Raw genomic sequence first — 16,748 nt, 5'->3', positions numbered from 1 at the left:
TTCTCCTCCTATCAATCTACTTGTTCATCTTCTTCCCGGTCTGATGAGGGTTTGCTGCGCCTAAACATCTTCCATATGACGTCGTTTAGCAAAATTTAAATTTTTGGCTGTCTTCGTTGGTTGTTAAATAAAGCAACATACATACACTCAATCCTCTGTAAGTAGTAAAAGAAATGTACTATGTCAAGCATTAAGCTTGACCCAATTGTGCTGCTTGCTCGGTGATGAACACAAAATAGGATAAGAAATTATATATAACTAAACAACGGTGAGGAAAGGAAAGAGAAAAATGAAGCTCCTCCAATATTTGGGACTTTCAAGTCAAATATGGGAAAAGAGAGACATTGAAAAGAAACAGAAAAAAGGAAGAAAGAGAAAAAAGAAAGGATACCAAACAAGAATATACAAGAGTAGAAAGTGCCTACAAAATGTTTGGGAGCTGAGAATCTAGTCTCTGCTGTAGTTCCTTGATCTTCAAGGAGAGTTCTGTCTTCTGTTCCTTGTAGTTCTGCAGCAGGTATTCCTTTCCTTCTATCACTTCCTTCAGCTCACCTACTTCCCTTTTTAGCATCTCAAGCCTATTCCCGTCTCCTCTCCCTTGTACTGAGAACTCTGAATTGCTCTCAACATCGAGATACCCATTTGCATGGCTGTTTCTTCCTTCAGACGGCCACATTGGGACTGTTGCGGGCTTATTGTTTGAATCCACTTGTTCCACACAATGATCCGCCACTGCCTTCCTCAACCTCTGGACTTCTCTTACCGAATCATACAGATCGCTGTTTGTGGCATCTAGCACTGATTGCAGATGCGTTGAATGGGACAACTGATTGCTGAGTGAACTCTGCAACTCCACAATTTGATCCTGCATCTCGAGTATCATATCGTCCCTTCTCTTCAACTGCTGCCTCAGCTTTTGTATCACTTCTCGCTTGCTGAAGATGTCAGAACCAGATTCCGAGACACATGGCGAATCAGAGCTGTTTGAGTGGTGGAATGGTTTCTGTGGCAGCTCAAGACGGTCAGGAGAGGATGTCCAAAGTACTCCATTCTCTTTGTTAACTTCAGGAGCAGGCACTGTCACCAGAGGGAGTGCCATGTCAGATTGTGATAGCAATTGGCCGCTGGGCTGCTGCTTAATCCTCACCACACCTTGAGTTCCTGTACCAAAAAACCTATTAGATAAGTATATGTAAAAAAATTCTTCTAAATTGTGAACTGAGAACATGATCACATTGACAATCCAGAAAAACTGAACATAATACCCCGAATAATCCTAGGAATATGATGCGAACTTTCGCCTCACAATCTAGAACCTTAAGAAGCTAGAATTGATGAGAACTGCAGCATAGTGCTGCACAAGCATATGCGCTAATATGTGCATGTGAGTGCAAGCAGATTTGCATCAATGCGTCTGTGTGTGTCAGAGAGAGAGAGAGCATGTAAAAATACCACCTCACCAAGTTAGAAGTATAAGCCTTAATATATCAGACACCCTGTTTCCCTTTTTTTTTCACTTCTTATTTTTATATCTTAGGAGTCCTTGGGAGGGGGATTAATGGTAAATTTCATGCCAAGTCTTTCAATTTCTCATTCCCTTGCCCTTCATTGTAGACCGCAACAGAGCATTATTTTGATGCAAAGTTATTGCATACTAACCACCACAATGACGATAAGAGTTACCCAGTATCTTGCCAACAATAAGAAACAGATAACAAGTTAGACATCAGGTAATACTGAAGTTTGGAGCAGAGTTCAGATATTAGATTGATAAGAACAGATTTAAACTTGATCTTAGGCAAAAAGGTCAAGAATATTGGTGCAGAGCTCAAACTAAAAAATTGTTTGTTTTCATTATCTCATTCTCTACCTCGAGTTTGATTTTGCTAACAATAGAACAAATTGAACAATAACAAAAAAGAAAGAATGAACACAACAGCATTCCACAAAATGTAAATAATCTGCATTTTATACTATTACAGAAAGTATTAATATCCATCTTCGGATAAATCAAGCCCCATATCATGTAATAAGCAGCTATCAGTTTGAAAAGTAGTCAAGAACAACCATAAGTTCAATGAGAGATTCAAAACTGACATCAGATCCTTAGAAACATAAGATTGAGGACCTAGAAGTTTCACACCTGAAATGTAATTGAAGCAACCTTCCTCATCTTGGGGACAAAAATATCCATTTGAATGTGAATTGCAACCCCCTGACCTCTTTTTGTCAGTAGATTTTCCGTTTCCTGAATAGGAAAGAACTCTAAAAGTTAAGAGCAAGTACGAAGATCAGAAGACAATTAGTGAATGTTCTACATGTTAGAAGACCTTTCAAACTATTGCTAGTATCATCTGCTTGTTTTGTATCAAACACCCGCTTCAGCTTGTACCCTAACCGAATTGATATCGTACTTAACAATGCACCGCCTGCAATAAGAACCCAATTTGGCCCCTCCCCGTGGAAACTTTTTGACGTCTGAGCTCTAGACATTGTATTGGTTCTAGGTTTCATTTCAAGATTGGATGGAAGATTTCTGAATAGTCCAAATATGACCTACACTGAAAATGCAATAATGTATATTAGATCAAATAGCACCAGGAAAAGGGATGCTTAGCGGATTTAACATCTAGTGAAGAACTTATTCGTATAAACAAAAAGCATAGTATTGGAAAAACAAAAAGGAACCCTTTCAAAGTTAAAATTAATAAATAAAAAAAAAGAAAAAAAAAGTAATATTCAGTGGGCAAATTTCACCATACCTATTTCAACATTTTCACCCAACAAAAAAAAAAAAAAGCTACAGTCACCTTAGCATGAGAAGTAACAAAATTAAGAATAAAAGTCTTTTCGTTCTTGTTACTAAGTGCCTTGTGGAGAACTTTTCAAATGTACAATGATAAATTTGATTTACTTCCTAGCTGGTGTAAAAATTATTTTCTACAGGGCACATGAAGGATGGTTAAGTTGTCTTCGGACTAATCTCCATTGTCTTGGATGGTCACCATATTCCAATGTAAATTTGGTCAGACATGAGTTGCGACCAGTAGGCTTGTGGGTGAACCGATCTTTTCTCAATTGGGATTCTCGGCAGAAAGTCCGAAGTCCTCCATCTATATACAAATATTACCATTACTGTCTTCATCCAAGCTAACTTGTGTCTGATTAAATTACAAAGAGCTTTTTAAATTCAGGTTTAAAAGTTCGGTAAGGTACGATCAGCTGTTAGCCTAGCAACCCCAAAGGAAGCGTTGCAGAGTTCAAGTCCCAATCGGGATGTGTGTTTGCATATAATACCGTTTTTGTTACCAATATTGGTTCCAGCTACACAGGTTCTTGGAAGGAAAGACAAACCTAACTTTCGGCATTATTTTGCACAAAATGACCACTATCAGACTTGAACATACATCCTCACAGATTTAGAAAAAGGTGGTATGTGCATGAATTTCGAGGGTTGGAGAGGGGGTGCTGGGGCGGTTGAGATTAGAGTTGGAAGAGGAGTTAAAAAACCATTAAGTAGATAATGATTCGGTGTACACTCCCTGTAGGGGAGGAATAGTCAAGCATCAATTACTTAACTAGCAAACTAGCATAAATCAAGCATCACAAGGGAAGTGGCTATGGGGATTCACGTTTTGAAGGACATGCTTCGCGATAAGTGCATGGGTTGGAAAGTTTTGAGTGTCAAAGTGGTGACTTTTTCAAGATGGAGAAGATCAATGTAAAACAGGTTTCTTAAGATTTTGTAAGAATAGGTTCTCGATGGAAAATAGTACGATTCCCCTATTTTGAAATCATGCACCGATGGTAAAAAGCAACATGAACTTAATACTGTTATGGGTTACGTTCCGTTCAAGATTCATACAACCACATATTTATGTTAGCTTTATGCAACATGATCTTGATAAAAGAAATATTAGTAACACAATTTTTTTTGGTGTAAGCAACATGAGCTTGATACTGTTATGAGTTACGTTCCATCCACATATTTATGTTAGCTTTATGCAACATGAACTTGACAAAAGACATATTAGTTACACAATTTTTTTGGTGTACTTACTCATGTTATACAAACGAAAGATTACATTTCTTTTTAAGCTTAGATAAACAGACAGCTGAATCCAACAGTTAATCACTAGAGTCAATACTCACCTGAATAAGAATCTTAAATAATACCCAAAAGCTCAAAATAGAATCCAAGTTACACAATAATGATAAGAGGATAACTTGATAAGTAAAAGGAGGTCTGGAAAAGAAAACGTATAATCAGGTGAGTTGTTGGTAGAAAGGAAAAAGCAGTTCTGAGAGAATTATTGGTAGAAAGGAAAAACTAGTTCTGAGATAATGAGTTTCGAAAAGAATGAAACTTACTTTCACAAAGTGGAGCTGTCTTTGTGCCTTCAAGGATTCAGAATCCATATGACAGAATACTGGACAGCATGTGGCTGAATGAAAAGAAATAATGTAAAAAAAAAAAATTAAATTAAATGTACCATACAGAAGAAACCTGAGAGTTCAGACCATGAATCAAATTAAATTGAGTGAATAAAGAGAAGAAATGAAAGTTAAATACACACACACACACAGATATATTCTTCTTTTGATAAGTGTATACACATATGCATATTCTACAACACAGTCAATCAAACAGAAAGATATAGGAATATGGAGAAGAGAAGAACTAAAAAAACAAAAATCTACCAGCCAGAACTTTAGCAAAGGAGAAGCAATACAAAGTTCAGTCCAAAAAAGGTTCGGTAATTATTTCTGAAAAATCAAACCGTTCAACTTCGTATTAGATATAAAATTTATGAACCAAATATGCTGTTGAATGTACTTTATTGCTCTATTTTAAGGCTCTCTATTGCAAGATGGATAACCTGATTAGACGAATCCAGACATGCTAAAAAGATTTCAGGTGATATTGTTGGAGCCTCATCACTCTACAAATATAATTTGTTCATAAAGTAAAATATTAAAGGGAGCACATAGCACTGCTGATCATCTTTTTTATGGCTTCTAAGCTTTGCATGTTCCTTGTGTTGCTTGATTTCAAGTAGATTTAGTTCTCAATGCTCCTTTTTGTGGCTAGTTGTGACAGGGATCTTGTCCCAAATTGGATCGGCATGGGGAGGGTCTTGGGCTTATAAGGGTGGGTAGGCAACACCACCTAAAAATTAAACTATTGGGTCGGATGGCAAGCGTTCGTCTTGTTACAAGTCATATCAGAGCAGACCCGATCCCTTATTTGGTATCATGCCAAGCGCCAACACGGAGGTGTCCAGACTGTTACCAGGTCCCCCGAACAGTAGGGTGGATGGCTAGGCACCAGGCAGAGAGGCTTGAATGTGACAAGGACATTGCATGTTTGGGTGGGAGAGAATGTCACAGAGGTCTTGCCCTCATCGAATAGGGTTGGGGAGGGTTTTGGGCTTATAAGGGCGGGTGGCCTGCACCACTTTTGGGTCAAATGGCAAGCGCTTGGTCCGTTACACTAGTCCTGAAGCATGGGTTGCAATATCTGTGGAAGTCTTCTCAAGCAGCTCCGAAGGCATATAATACATCTGACAGATTGTGTTTTTCAGACCACAGAGCTTTTTTTAATCAAATTTTGTTGTGAAATGGTATAGGCAGCGGAAAACTGAGTATAACAGCACAAGAACATTACAGGCTCAGAATTGCAGATGGTATCATTCCCGTAAGCAAGATAGCAAAAGATGATTTATTTATTTCTTTTTTACTTTCCCTTGGCATGACTTGAACAACTGGAAGTGACAGAGAAAGAAAGAAAGAGCGGCGAATAGGAAAAGTTTGAGGTAAACAGAGAGACAGAGGAAAAATTAAAAACGCAATAAGTTAACAGGAAAAAGGAGACTAAGTCTATATGGTGGTTATAGTTCAGGCCATCTTATAAACAGATGCCACATATCAAGTATCGGAGGAGGAAACCCACACTTAAAAATATAAAAGATTAATGAAAGATTCAAGAGGAAGTCCTTCATATTTTTCAGTAGTCGCAGGATTCCTATCTTTTCCTAGAAGGCAGTTTGTTGTATAGTTTGTCCACAAAAATCATATGTACATGTACATATTTGTGTGTAGACCGTAGAGTTAAGCTTTCATCTGAGGAATTTCATCAAACAGTTCAGCAGCAACATAGTATTACTCCATATGACACTCCATTTGGTTTATGAACATTTAAATTTTCAAATGGTAATCTACATATGACACTCCATTTACATACGTACAGATTTGTGTGCAGACATAAGAGTTAAGCTTTCCTCTGAGGAATTTCATCAAACAGTTCAGCAGCAACTTAGTATTACTCCATATGAAACTCCATTTCCATCTAATTTGGCTTAGGAACATTTAAACTTTCAAATACTAATCTAAGATATAAAACCAATACATAATTTATGTAAAAACCGCATAGAAAATTCAAAGGAAATGCTATAAATCTAGAGAGAGAGAGAGAGAAAGAAAGGCATCTCCATTTCCCCAAACAAAATTATAAACCAAGCATTAATGAAAAACAAAACTAGTGAACCGAAATTAATTAACTAATAATAAATAAATAAATAAAAAGAGCATAAGCCTAACAGTCAATACGAAACGGCAAATAGATATGCATAAAAAGTACAAAGGCGAATGAACACATATCATGCTAAGAACACAAATAAACCAATGGTACCTCACTAAGCTATTATAATACAGCAATGGAGGCAACAAAATTGACGGCAGCGACGATTAGCCGGTCGATAGCTAGATAATCGCTACAACAATCAAGGAAAATGGTTACCGCCTTCCGATTTAGGGTTAGGGTTTTTGGAGGCCACTTTGAGAGAGAGAACTTTCAGAGAGCGAGAAACAAACCTGAGAGAGAAAGAGACTCCCTCCCTCTCTTTTTCTATTTCGATTTTATGTTTGGTAAAGTGGTAATGGTAAAACAGTACCTACCACTATACAATTACAAGTACTGACATTAAATTAAATTTTGGAATTGGGAGTTAGGTTATTTGTTATCTTTATGACATTTTTAACGGCACAGAGAAAATGTGATCTCTAAGAATAAAATTTTAATGTTAAAATTAATAAACACATAAATTGACCTTTTAATTTTGACTATTAATCACTCTTAAAAAAAACAATGCTAATCCCAACATCCAACTGATAAGTTAAACTTAAATTACTGATGAAAAAATTTATCTCTCTAAATTTTAGATGATAAATATGAGTTTGACTAAAAATATATCTAAAGGCAGTAGATAAGTCTTTTATTAAATGATTTAATTTATTTTTTAAAACTAATCAGGTTTTACTCGTAGGATTTTTTTATTTTTTTTTGGAGTTAGCTTAATGAAAATTAATGTTATATTTGGGAGTATTGAATATTATAATTCCCTAACTAAAAGAGGAGAGTATTTTATTTCCCGAATCGACAATTTGAAAACTAAAATTAAATTTCTTTCGATTCCAAATCTAAAATACCGATTTGATGCAATATATGTTAAAAATGTGTGATTTTAGGCCACTTTAGTCTAATAACTAATGTCCATCAATAATTGACATGTGAAATGAGCAATTCAACTAAATTTTCAAGTCTTTGCCGATCTTCATGGCCACTTTATTCTTTGTTGCATAACAGATAGTCGTCATCTCTTAGTCAAGATGAACAAACAATCAAATTTTTTTGTTACTACTATGTATTATTTAAAATTATTTTTTAAAAACCATTTAGAAAATCTGAACAAAATTGGCCTTATATTTTTTACAAGCTTGCTCATATAGAAATGTTCACCAACATCAAGCTTGAACTTATAATTTATATATATAAAGTTTTACATGGAGATGCACCAAAGAGCATTCACTGCTACCTGTCTTACCTTAACTTGAAAGATATATTATAGCAGAAGCCTGCCTTACACCTAATCATGACCTGATTTTAGAATAAGAAAGATTGAAAAAGGAAAATTCATGTGATCCCCGCGAAATGGATTAAAAAAATTAAAACTAGTAGAAGATATGATTCCTGATTAAAAAAGAGTAAAAAAAGAGAATTTAGATGGTCGACCTTATTTGTATCTACAAAAAGAAAAAAAAAGATGTTGCCGACCTCATTCAAAAGGGACAAAAATGGTATAATGATAATCTGGTGGTGGACATATCTCATTCCCGAGGTATACCGTATATCCACATTCAAGCACTCTTCAATCCTTGGCAAATCTATTATTACCTCTGGGAAGTAATATGAATTTTAAATAACTATATGCAAATCATGCAATCATACAAATGACACAAACACTATTGGTAGTGGGAAATTTCTGAAATCATAACCTTGATCTACTTTTTAAAAGCACTAAATTAAACTAATCCAAAGTGGACATAATTCTACCAAACTAGTTTCCAATGCTGATATGCAATTCAATCTACCATTAGAAATTGACGGGTATTATCCAGTGGCCTAGTTCCCCGAGTATGAGCGTGGGTGTGCCTGTATTCGAATTTCTCCAACCCAAAAAAAAAAAAATGAAAAAAAAAAGAAGGCACTAGGGATGGACAATTCAAACAAGCTTGCAAACTAAGATCTAAGAGTCAGATTTCAAGGATAAAAACAATATCATCAAATCAACCAAGAAGATCAATGATTCCTGAGACCACATCACAGATATGCTTCAAACCATCCTCTCTAAGTGCAAGCTCTGGTGGATAAGCCAACCCGGGATAACGCTTGAACGCGTTGTGACAAGCATTAGGGTAATCAGCAGCAGCCATGGCATGCATGAAGGCGTAATCAAATGAGTCCGCGGCCAGGTCCTGAAGAGAAGCTTGCAGAGCATCACCGGCATACGAATACTTGGCGGCGCATTCCTTGAGGACTTTCTTCATGAGGGTGTCATTGGTGGTGCTGAGTCCTTGGGAGGACAGGTATGAGGAAGTGGCTGTGGCATTGGCCATTCCAATTCCAACCATAATAACCGCCAGTCCCTTGGTGTCTGCTTTTGGGCTTGTGGGATTGGATTTGAGAGATGATATGCAGAGGTCATAGTACTTGGTGTTTTTGCAAGTCTTTTGGATCAAATTAGTGTCACCACTCACAAAAACAACTGGAATGGAGAGAATAAGCAGTAACAAGAAACAAGAACCACCCATTGTAGAGATTGAACGAAGTGTTTGTTTAAAGAAGATGGTCTATCCCTTTCTTATTGAGATCTGCGAGTCTTTTGACTTGAAATGATTTAGTCACTATAAAATTGTAATTCTATTAAAATGATTGGTTTTTGTTGTTCTCTCTTTATTGAATGTAAGGGCTTGTTTGGCAGGAACCACTATTCACAAGGCCTTGTCTGGCTGATGGGCACAGTGCCAAAAATGAGGTCCCGGGTCACGACTAAAAAACACAATGGACCCTCAATCAATGTCATTTCGTTTCTGGAATGTTTTGTCTTTTAATTAATGAGCCAAATATTCGTTGACGTGTGTTCCATCAAATGAGTATGGACCTTCCAATTATTGGATCCTGCAGTACTTATTATTATTATTATTATTAAGTTCAACCTTATTATTATGGTGACGTTGATCCATTGTGACATAAAGGGGGGACAAGACTAAGTTCAACCTTATCAGCTGTTCACATTGGATCATACGGCCAGTCTTTAAGTGGAAAATTCTTGAAGTTCAATACGTTTAATGCAATTTTACTTTTGAAGTCGTCGTTAAAAACTTCGCTATGGAGCTTGAAAATCATAATCCTAAAAATGGAACCATCATGTTTTTAAATTTAGAACCCAGATCTAGATGTTTGCAGAAGAATTATTGGCACGAATGAGATTCAGAAGGGTTGATAGGTCCAAGATAAAGTCCCAATGATCAACTCTACAATCAGAGGATATATTTGGCCGCATGAGAAGGCTGGTTTCGGATTTTAAATAAATAAATTAAAAATTAAAAATTAAAAATTAAAAATTAAAAATCTATTTCTCTTAATGAATGATAAGACACAATTGATGTTTCAGATGCTGAATAATATTCGGTATAGGGCCAAATGAAAAGGAAAGCAAAGTAGGAAAAAAAGTACGAAGTGTCCATCCCTTTGAAGGACACCACGAGTCAATACCAAATAGAAATACTAGAAGCAACAGCAAGAAACTCAGAAAATGTACCTCGTAGGGGTAGATTACAAATTTGAAAGGAAGCATATTAATCCTTGTTTTACTGAAAATGTACTTTTAAAAATACCAATACTCTCAAACATATGAAAGCAAGTCCAGAAAAATTCTCTTATCATACATCTCAAAACCCGAATTTCAGTCTACATTCAAAATATGACCATGCCTAGCATTAAAAAAAGGAAATAGTATACAGAATGGTAAATAAATAGAATGACAAATGATGGCCTTTACAGTGGGAACATAATGTGTGTATGAAAGATTAATGACGGAAAATTGTTTTGGGTTAAAAGTACATCTACAAATTTGCACATTGTATTTACACTTCCCTATTTGCCTATTCCTCTCACTCAGCATCCCAGATCGTGTTCCTCAGGAACACACTAAATCTCAATCCCAAGATGTGAGGCCTTTTAGGATGCACGTCCTTCTCCACGAGGCATTTTCTTTGCTCCCGCTGCCATAAAAAAAGGTATTAAATCAACCCATTCTACAAAGTGAAATAACATGAAAACAATCAAATAAAAGTTGAAGACAGTTTCTTTTCCTTTTTAATCATATAATCATGGAAGAAAAATAAAAATAATAAAATAAAGTAGACACAGCTGCTGAATTTAATATCATAACTAAGCACCTAGATGACCAAATAATTCCAATTCAAACTGGGTATTAAACATAAAGAACACCACAGCACAAAGAAAAAAAAAAAAAAAAATCATTTACCTTTACAAAAATCGAAATTTGATATATATATAATGGTGCACTTAACTTGATTATATGAAAAGCATTGCTTGAAAATTTCCCCATTTTCACATTTTAATACAGAAATTATAGCTTAGGTTGGAAACGATTGATTTTACCCCCTCAGCCCAACAAAATAATCAGAGCCCATCATTAACCATAGGGTACAGAAACCCTTACATTTGGAAAGTAATTATAATCATGCTGCAACTTTATTCCCTTTCTCATGCACTGCTTTTTGTTTTGACTAAAGTTTTGTGGAGTACTACAGCTGTTACCATTAAAATACACTACTACTTTGCTATCAGCCTACCAATTGCTACAAAAAATTAAAACAAAAGCTACCTAACACCTTCCTTCACAAGCAATCCTGTCTCACGTTGTGAGCCAAACAGACTAAACCAAGACAAGAGCAAGTGCAGACTTGCACGCCAAACCGAGAACAGATGCAGAGATGGAATGTTGAACCACAAGACCTCCCAAAACCAAAGCTCTAATAGAGCTTTGTTTGGAAAGAATTGATTTTACCCCCTTATGCCACACCAAGAATCAGATCCCATCATTAACGTACAGAAATCCTAGGTTTTGCAAGTGATTTATGACCATGCTTTCAATTTTTCCCCTTCTCATACACTACTTTTTGTTATCACTAAAGTTTTGTGGAGAACTACAGTTTTTAGTATTAGAATTCCCAGCTGCTTTGTCGGTACACTACAGATTGCTCCGGAAAGCTTAAATTCGCAAGGAATAGGCCCAACAATGTAAATCAAGCGCTCTAAAACCCACCTTCAGGAACAACCCTGTCTTGCACGAGGAGAGACGAACAAATAATTACAAGATCAGAACAAGTTCAAACTTGTACACCAAATCCTCAAATAAATGTACAGATGGAGACTTGAACCTGATACCTCCAAGAACAAAGCTTTAATACCATGAATCCACTCCAAGAACAAAGCTTTAATACCATGAATCCATGACAATACCATGAATCCATGACAAGACTATTGTAATACCCCGATAATTTTAAAAGATTTATTAATTAGGATTAATTATTTTATTTTATTTTTCAATGATTTATTTTATTTTATTGAGTGCTAGATTAATTATCTTATTTTAATTAAGTTATATTTCGTGATTATGTATGATGATTGATTGTTTGTGTGGTTGATTATTGATTGAATTATTGGTGTGTTGATTTTATTGGTATTATATGACTTAGTTGTAAATTCTTGTTTGTTTATGTGCTTCATGTAATTAGTTATTTTAATTTCTGTATTTAATTAATTATCTTATTTATTTAAATTAATTGGATTGGGCTTAAGGAAAGTTGGACCAAAAGATGTGGTCTTGGGCTTGTATGAAACCTTATTGGGTTAATTAATGAAGGTCCGTGGTTATTTAATTATTTAAATGATCACTTTTGTATCAATTATATTTATATATATATATATATATATATATATATAATTATATATAAATATAATTAATTAATAATTGTTATGGAAAGATATATATATAGATATATATTTATTGATATTTATAAGTATATATGATTTAATTAACTAATGAGTTAATTATGGAAGGAATATATATTTATATATATATATGTTTATAGATATAAATTATTTAAAGATTATTATTTTAGTTCATAATACTAGTTGGAATAGGATTTGGAATTTAAGGTGTATAAAAATACACATAAGGCTTTAGGGTTAAAGGTTTTACACGTTAGAAAAATAAAACAGACAGAGAGAGAGGAAGAAGAAGGGCTGACAAGGAGGAAGTCGGATCTGAAAAGGAGGACGTCGGAATTGGAAGAGATAATTAAAGCTTAAAGCGTCGGTTTCGTTTCGAAACCTTCAGGCGAGTTTTCTCTAACTTTCCTCTTAGAACTCATAAGGATTTCACCTTGAGTATCAAGGCTTTAATTAAATTTATTTGTTTAAAAATTATGGTTAGATCGGAATAATTAAAAAGTATAAACTATTATATTTGATTTTTAGATTATTGGATTTTAATTGATATATATAGGTGTTATGTATATTTTAAAATCAATCTATAGGTGGATTTGTGACCCAAGAGAGTTAATTATGGTTTCTTTATTTTCTAGAATTGTTCTGTAATTTTCTGGAATTTTTCTGATATTTTTAGGAATTTATTAGGATTTATTTTCCTATTATTTGTTAGGAAAATAATTATATATATAGATATATATATATATACTAGGTAACTGGCGCATGTGGAGCGGCGGCACAATAAAGAATTGATCCAGTGCAGCGCGGTGTAGGATAATAGGGTGTATACGCCAATTAGGGCCATTTGATTAATTAAACTTATGTGAATTGATATGGTGCATCGCGGCGCATAAAACTTTGGTGCGCATGTGTATCTGGACCATAAAAGTGGTCTGGTCAACTATGGGATTATTTGGTGTATTGCAGACCATGAGAAGATGGTGCACTCGCTGATCTGGACCTTAGATCTATTATAGTTAATAGAAAATAATCTAGTGTGAGCGTGTTCATTTGCGCACTCATTTATGACCATTGGATGCGGCATAAAGGAAGTGATGGATTCAGTGTGGTGAGCTCACGGTAGCTGAAAGAGCTTAGCCAATACCAGCACACAAAGAGGCTTGAATCCAGCGCGTGCAAGTGCATAGTAAGCACGTGGGCGCGCGTGGGAAACTATGTTGGCCTAATTCGACACTAGAAATTAAAACGGTCATAACTTAGTCATTTTAAATCGAAATTGGGTCATTCTTGAGCTCAAATTCAAGGATTTTTCGTCTTCTTTCCAATGGTACCAATTTCATTATCAGATTCCCATCATACTAGAAGATATTTATGTTTTAGTGAGAAAGTGTCGGAAAACTATTTAAACCAATATGGAGTATTTAAAGGAAACTATTTCTGACATATTTAGTTGCACTAATTTGTGTAAATATAATAAATTAATAATTTGTTATGGAAGGAAGTGTATATATATATATATATAATTATTTATATATGTGTATATATAGTTTAATTTGTCTATGAGTTGTATGGAAGGATGAATATATATATATGTATGTATGTATGTATATTGATTTTAAATAATCAAGGATTATTAAAGAAGGTGTTAAACACATATATACATTAAATAACATATGTGTAGGTATATATATATATAAATCATTTAAGATGATTAATATTATCATTCTTATTTGGCATATCTTAATAGGCTGGTTGTTAAATTAATGATATGCGTATAATATGCATGTGATGGCTATGTATGATTTAGCGTATTGTTAATTTTAAAGTTAATTCATGGTTAAAGTGTGGGCATGGATGAATTGTCAAATGATTAAATATATTACCTAAATATTTGTATGAATAGAATACATATATGGAAAGCATGGATGAATTGCTAATTAAATGTATGAATAAATATACCTGTGGAGGCATGGTTGAATTGCCAATGTATAAATATACATACACGGAGGCATGGTTGAATTGCCAATGTATAAATAAATATACTTATGGAGGTATGGTTGAATTGCCAATATATAAATAAAAATATTTACAATGGCATGGTTGATTTGCCAAAGCATAATTACGTTGTTATGTGTTAGATGATTAAAATATCATCTATGGTTGTTGTATGTATGGATTGGATTAGGGTTAGATATTCTTAAATGAGAATAGTTTAGTACTTTCTGGTTAGTGTATTATTTTACATTAATAAAATAATATTGGGGAAGACGTGGATGATTTGTCAAAACTTGGATTTTGGATATGTGATTTAAACAATTAAAATCATTATCGGGTTGGGATTAAATAGAGTATTTCTTTTATTATAATTTGTTGTTTAAATGATTAAACAACTGACTAGGATGGGATTAAGGTCAAAGGAGTTTTTATAAAATGAAATGGTAGATTAGTCTAGGTATGAATATTATTTTAATAATTATTTAATCGGTATGGAAATTTAATAAACCTATTAATGGATGTGATTAGTATAGTATATATAATTATATATAGACATGTATATCGTGCTTTATTAAAGTTAAAACTTTATTAGGTTTGGTTTTGATCAGAGATGATCTGCTTATTGGTTTTCAGAGGCCTGGTAGAGTGAACTTGCTCGTAGGGTTTAACCCACGATTTATTTTTCAGGTTATTAGAGGTTCCAGTCTCGAGGTTGAGGATCCGCAGCTGGGAGACTGTCATTAGTCTATTCATCTTGTGTACTTTTAAATAGTATTGGATTATTGGATAATGTTTTAAGGGGTCCTTGAGTTATGGGATTTCCGAATTGTAATTGTTGGAGAATCATTAAGTAATATTTATTTATTAGTTTTCTTCAGCGGTTTATTTATTCTTTATTATTCATCTTTGTATTCTGTGCTTGTTAAATACTTAAATTGTTTTGATATCCCTTGATTTTGTGCGCGGACTTGATCAATCCGTGTTCCAAAATTAGGGGGTATCACAACTATCAATTGCACCAAAAGCTTAAGCTGTCAATGAAAGGGTCCAACAACGTATTTCAAGCTCTCTAATAACATGCAACCCTGAGCTGTAAAATATATCCACTAAACATAAGTTCCCCTTAAACTCCACAAGAGATCTTTTACTTAAATAGGTTTCATTTAAGAACATGCATAGCTTAGGACATCATTACATTCTCAACAACTTAAAAGTTTTGGAACAGAGGACCAGAATTGAGGTAGATATCCAGTTACTGAAAAGCAAATTAATGCCAATTAAATTTTAAACAGAATATGTACCACAGTACACCCTAGAGCATATGAAAGTATCATTTCATATTTTTCACCTGACGTGCGGACCCACCTGCATCCATCCACCCACCCACCTATACACACGCACGTGCCCACACACACACACACACACAGACAGACAGACAGATATATATATATATATATAGAGAGAGAGAGAGAGAGAGAAAGAGAGAGAGAGAGAGAGAGAGAGAGAGCGTACGATCTTCGACATCTTTCAACTGGTAATAATGAGGAGCTATTTCCACCAGCCACTCAGGTTTTAGTTCAGTGATCTGCAATTTAAATTCCCGTCTTAAGCCTAAGATCACAAGTACTAGTGTAGAAGCACTACGTAATGGAACTAATGTTCAGTTTAATGTTTGAGAAGGAGCACAAGAAAAAAGAAGTAACCTGCCGCATGTATTCCTTGGTTGTCAGAACCAGTTCATGGTAGATGACCCATCTTGGAAGCACCTAGAAAAAGGAAATAAAAGAAAGCATCAGCATTCATACAGAATTATGATACTCTTGAATTTTACATCAAATCATAAAGTTCCCAATATCTGATGCAATATGTATGCAAAATTGGCGCATGAGTACACACACAACACATCATCCTGAAGAACAGAATCTTGAAAAGTGCCAAATTTTCCCGCCTTCCAGCTTCAGGATCAACTCATTAAATTTTTTTTTTGCTTACACATAATATAAATTTCCCTTCTATCTTATTACTATATTATTTTGCCTGTAAGTGAATGTCTACCATGCTCTAAGAAATTAAGCTCCAGCTTTAAGCCTGCATTTGCTAGGAGCAAGCTTCTATTTTGTGGTAGAAGGGAGAGGAAGGATGGGATGAGGGATCAAGCATCCCTCGAGGCTACCATTTTGCTTCCATCCAAAAGTGGGAGGAAGAGGACAGAGAGAATGAATACATGTTGGATAAAATTAAAAAGACTTTTTCACCTTCACTCAAGTGTGTTAATTTACCTAATTAGGATTATAATAAAACAATAATATCACCTATTTCTTTACCTTCCATTCAACCAAACAAAAGGAGGGATGGACACACGCCCTTCCCT

The 16,748-nt window shown here is 34.7% G+C and overlaps 3 protein-coding genes across 6 annotated transcripts in view; all 3 read right to left on the bottom strand.

The window, feature by feature from the left end:
- Positions 1-225: 225 nt before the first annotated feature.
- Positions 226-6,920, bottom strand: LOC132283685 (uncharacterized). Of its 2 annotated transcripts, none has more exons than XM_059785682.1 (5): positions 6,692-6,920; positions 4,372-4,445; positions 2,331-2,556; positions 2,144-2,248; positions 226-1,161 (listed from the first exon to the last, which is right to left on the bottom strand). In XM_059785682.1, the coding sequence occupies exons 2-5, from the start codon at positions 4,417-4,419 to the stop codon at positions 422-424; spliced, it is 1,119 nt and encodes a 372-aa protein (XP_059641665.1). In that variant the 5' UTR covers positions 4,420-4,445; positions 6,692-6,920; the 3' UTR covers positions 226-421. The 2 variants fall into 2 exon arrangements, with proteins under 2 accessions (XP_059641665.1, XP_059641666.1); XM_059785683.1 differs by having other exon boundaries at positions 2,331-2,561; positions 6,692-6,919.
- Positions 6,921-8,318: 1,398 nt separating this feature from the next.
- Positions 8,319-9,266, bottom strand: LOC132286259 (cell wall / vacuolar inhibitor of fructosidase 2). Its single transcript, XM_059788542.1, has one exon. The coding sequence runs from the start codon at positions 9,148-9,150 to the stop codon at positions 8,626-8,628; it is 525 nt and encodes a 174-aa protein (XP_059644525.1). The 5' UTR covers positions 9,151-9,266; the 3' UTR covers positions 8,319-8,625.
- A 985-nt stretch (positions 9,267-10,251) lies between these two features.
- The window catches only part of LOC132281957 (pre-mRNA-splicing factor ATP-dependent RNA helicase DEAH1-like), a 31,390-nt gene continuing 24,893 nt past the window's right edge, over positions 10,252-16,748 (bottom strand). For all 3 annotated transcript variants that reach the window (XM_059783603.1, XM_059783604.1, XM_059783605.1), the window contains 3 exons: positions 16,081-16,143; positions 15,890-15,962; positions 10,252-10,623 (listed from right to left, as the gene is read on the bottom strand). In XM_059783603.1, the coding sequence (XP_059639586.1) occupies positions 10,580-10,623; positions 15,890-15,962; positions 16,081-16,143 (180 nt within the window). In that variant the 3' untranslated portion in view covers positions 10,252-10,579. The remainder of the gene's footprint in view (positions 10,624-15,889; positions 15,963-16,080; positions 16,144-16,748) is intronic.

This window comes from Cornus florida, unplaced genomic scaffold (assembly GCF_030987335.1).
Source record: "Cornus florida cultivar Cherokee Brave unplaced genomic scaffold, ASM3098733v1 CherokeeBrave_3.0.0_Hap2_Chr11, whole genome shotgun sequence".
NCBI classification, from domain to species: Eukaryota; Viridiplantae; Streptophyta; class Magnoliopsida; order Cornales; family Cornaceae; genus Cornus; species Cornus florida.
The sequence above is the reverse complement of the archived record's forward strand: the minus strand, read 5'-3'. Positions and strand labels throughout refer to the sequence as shown.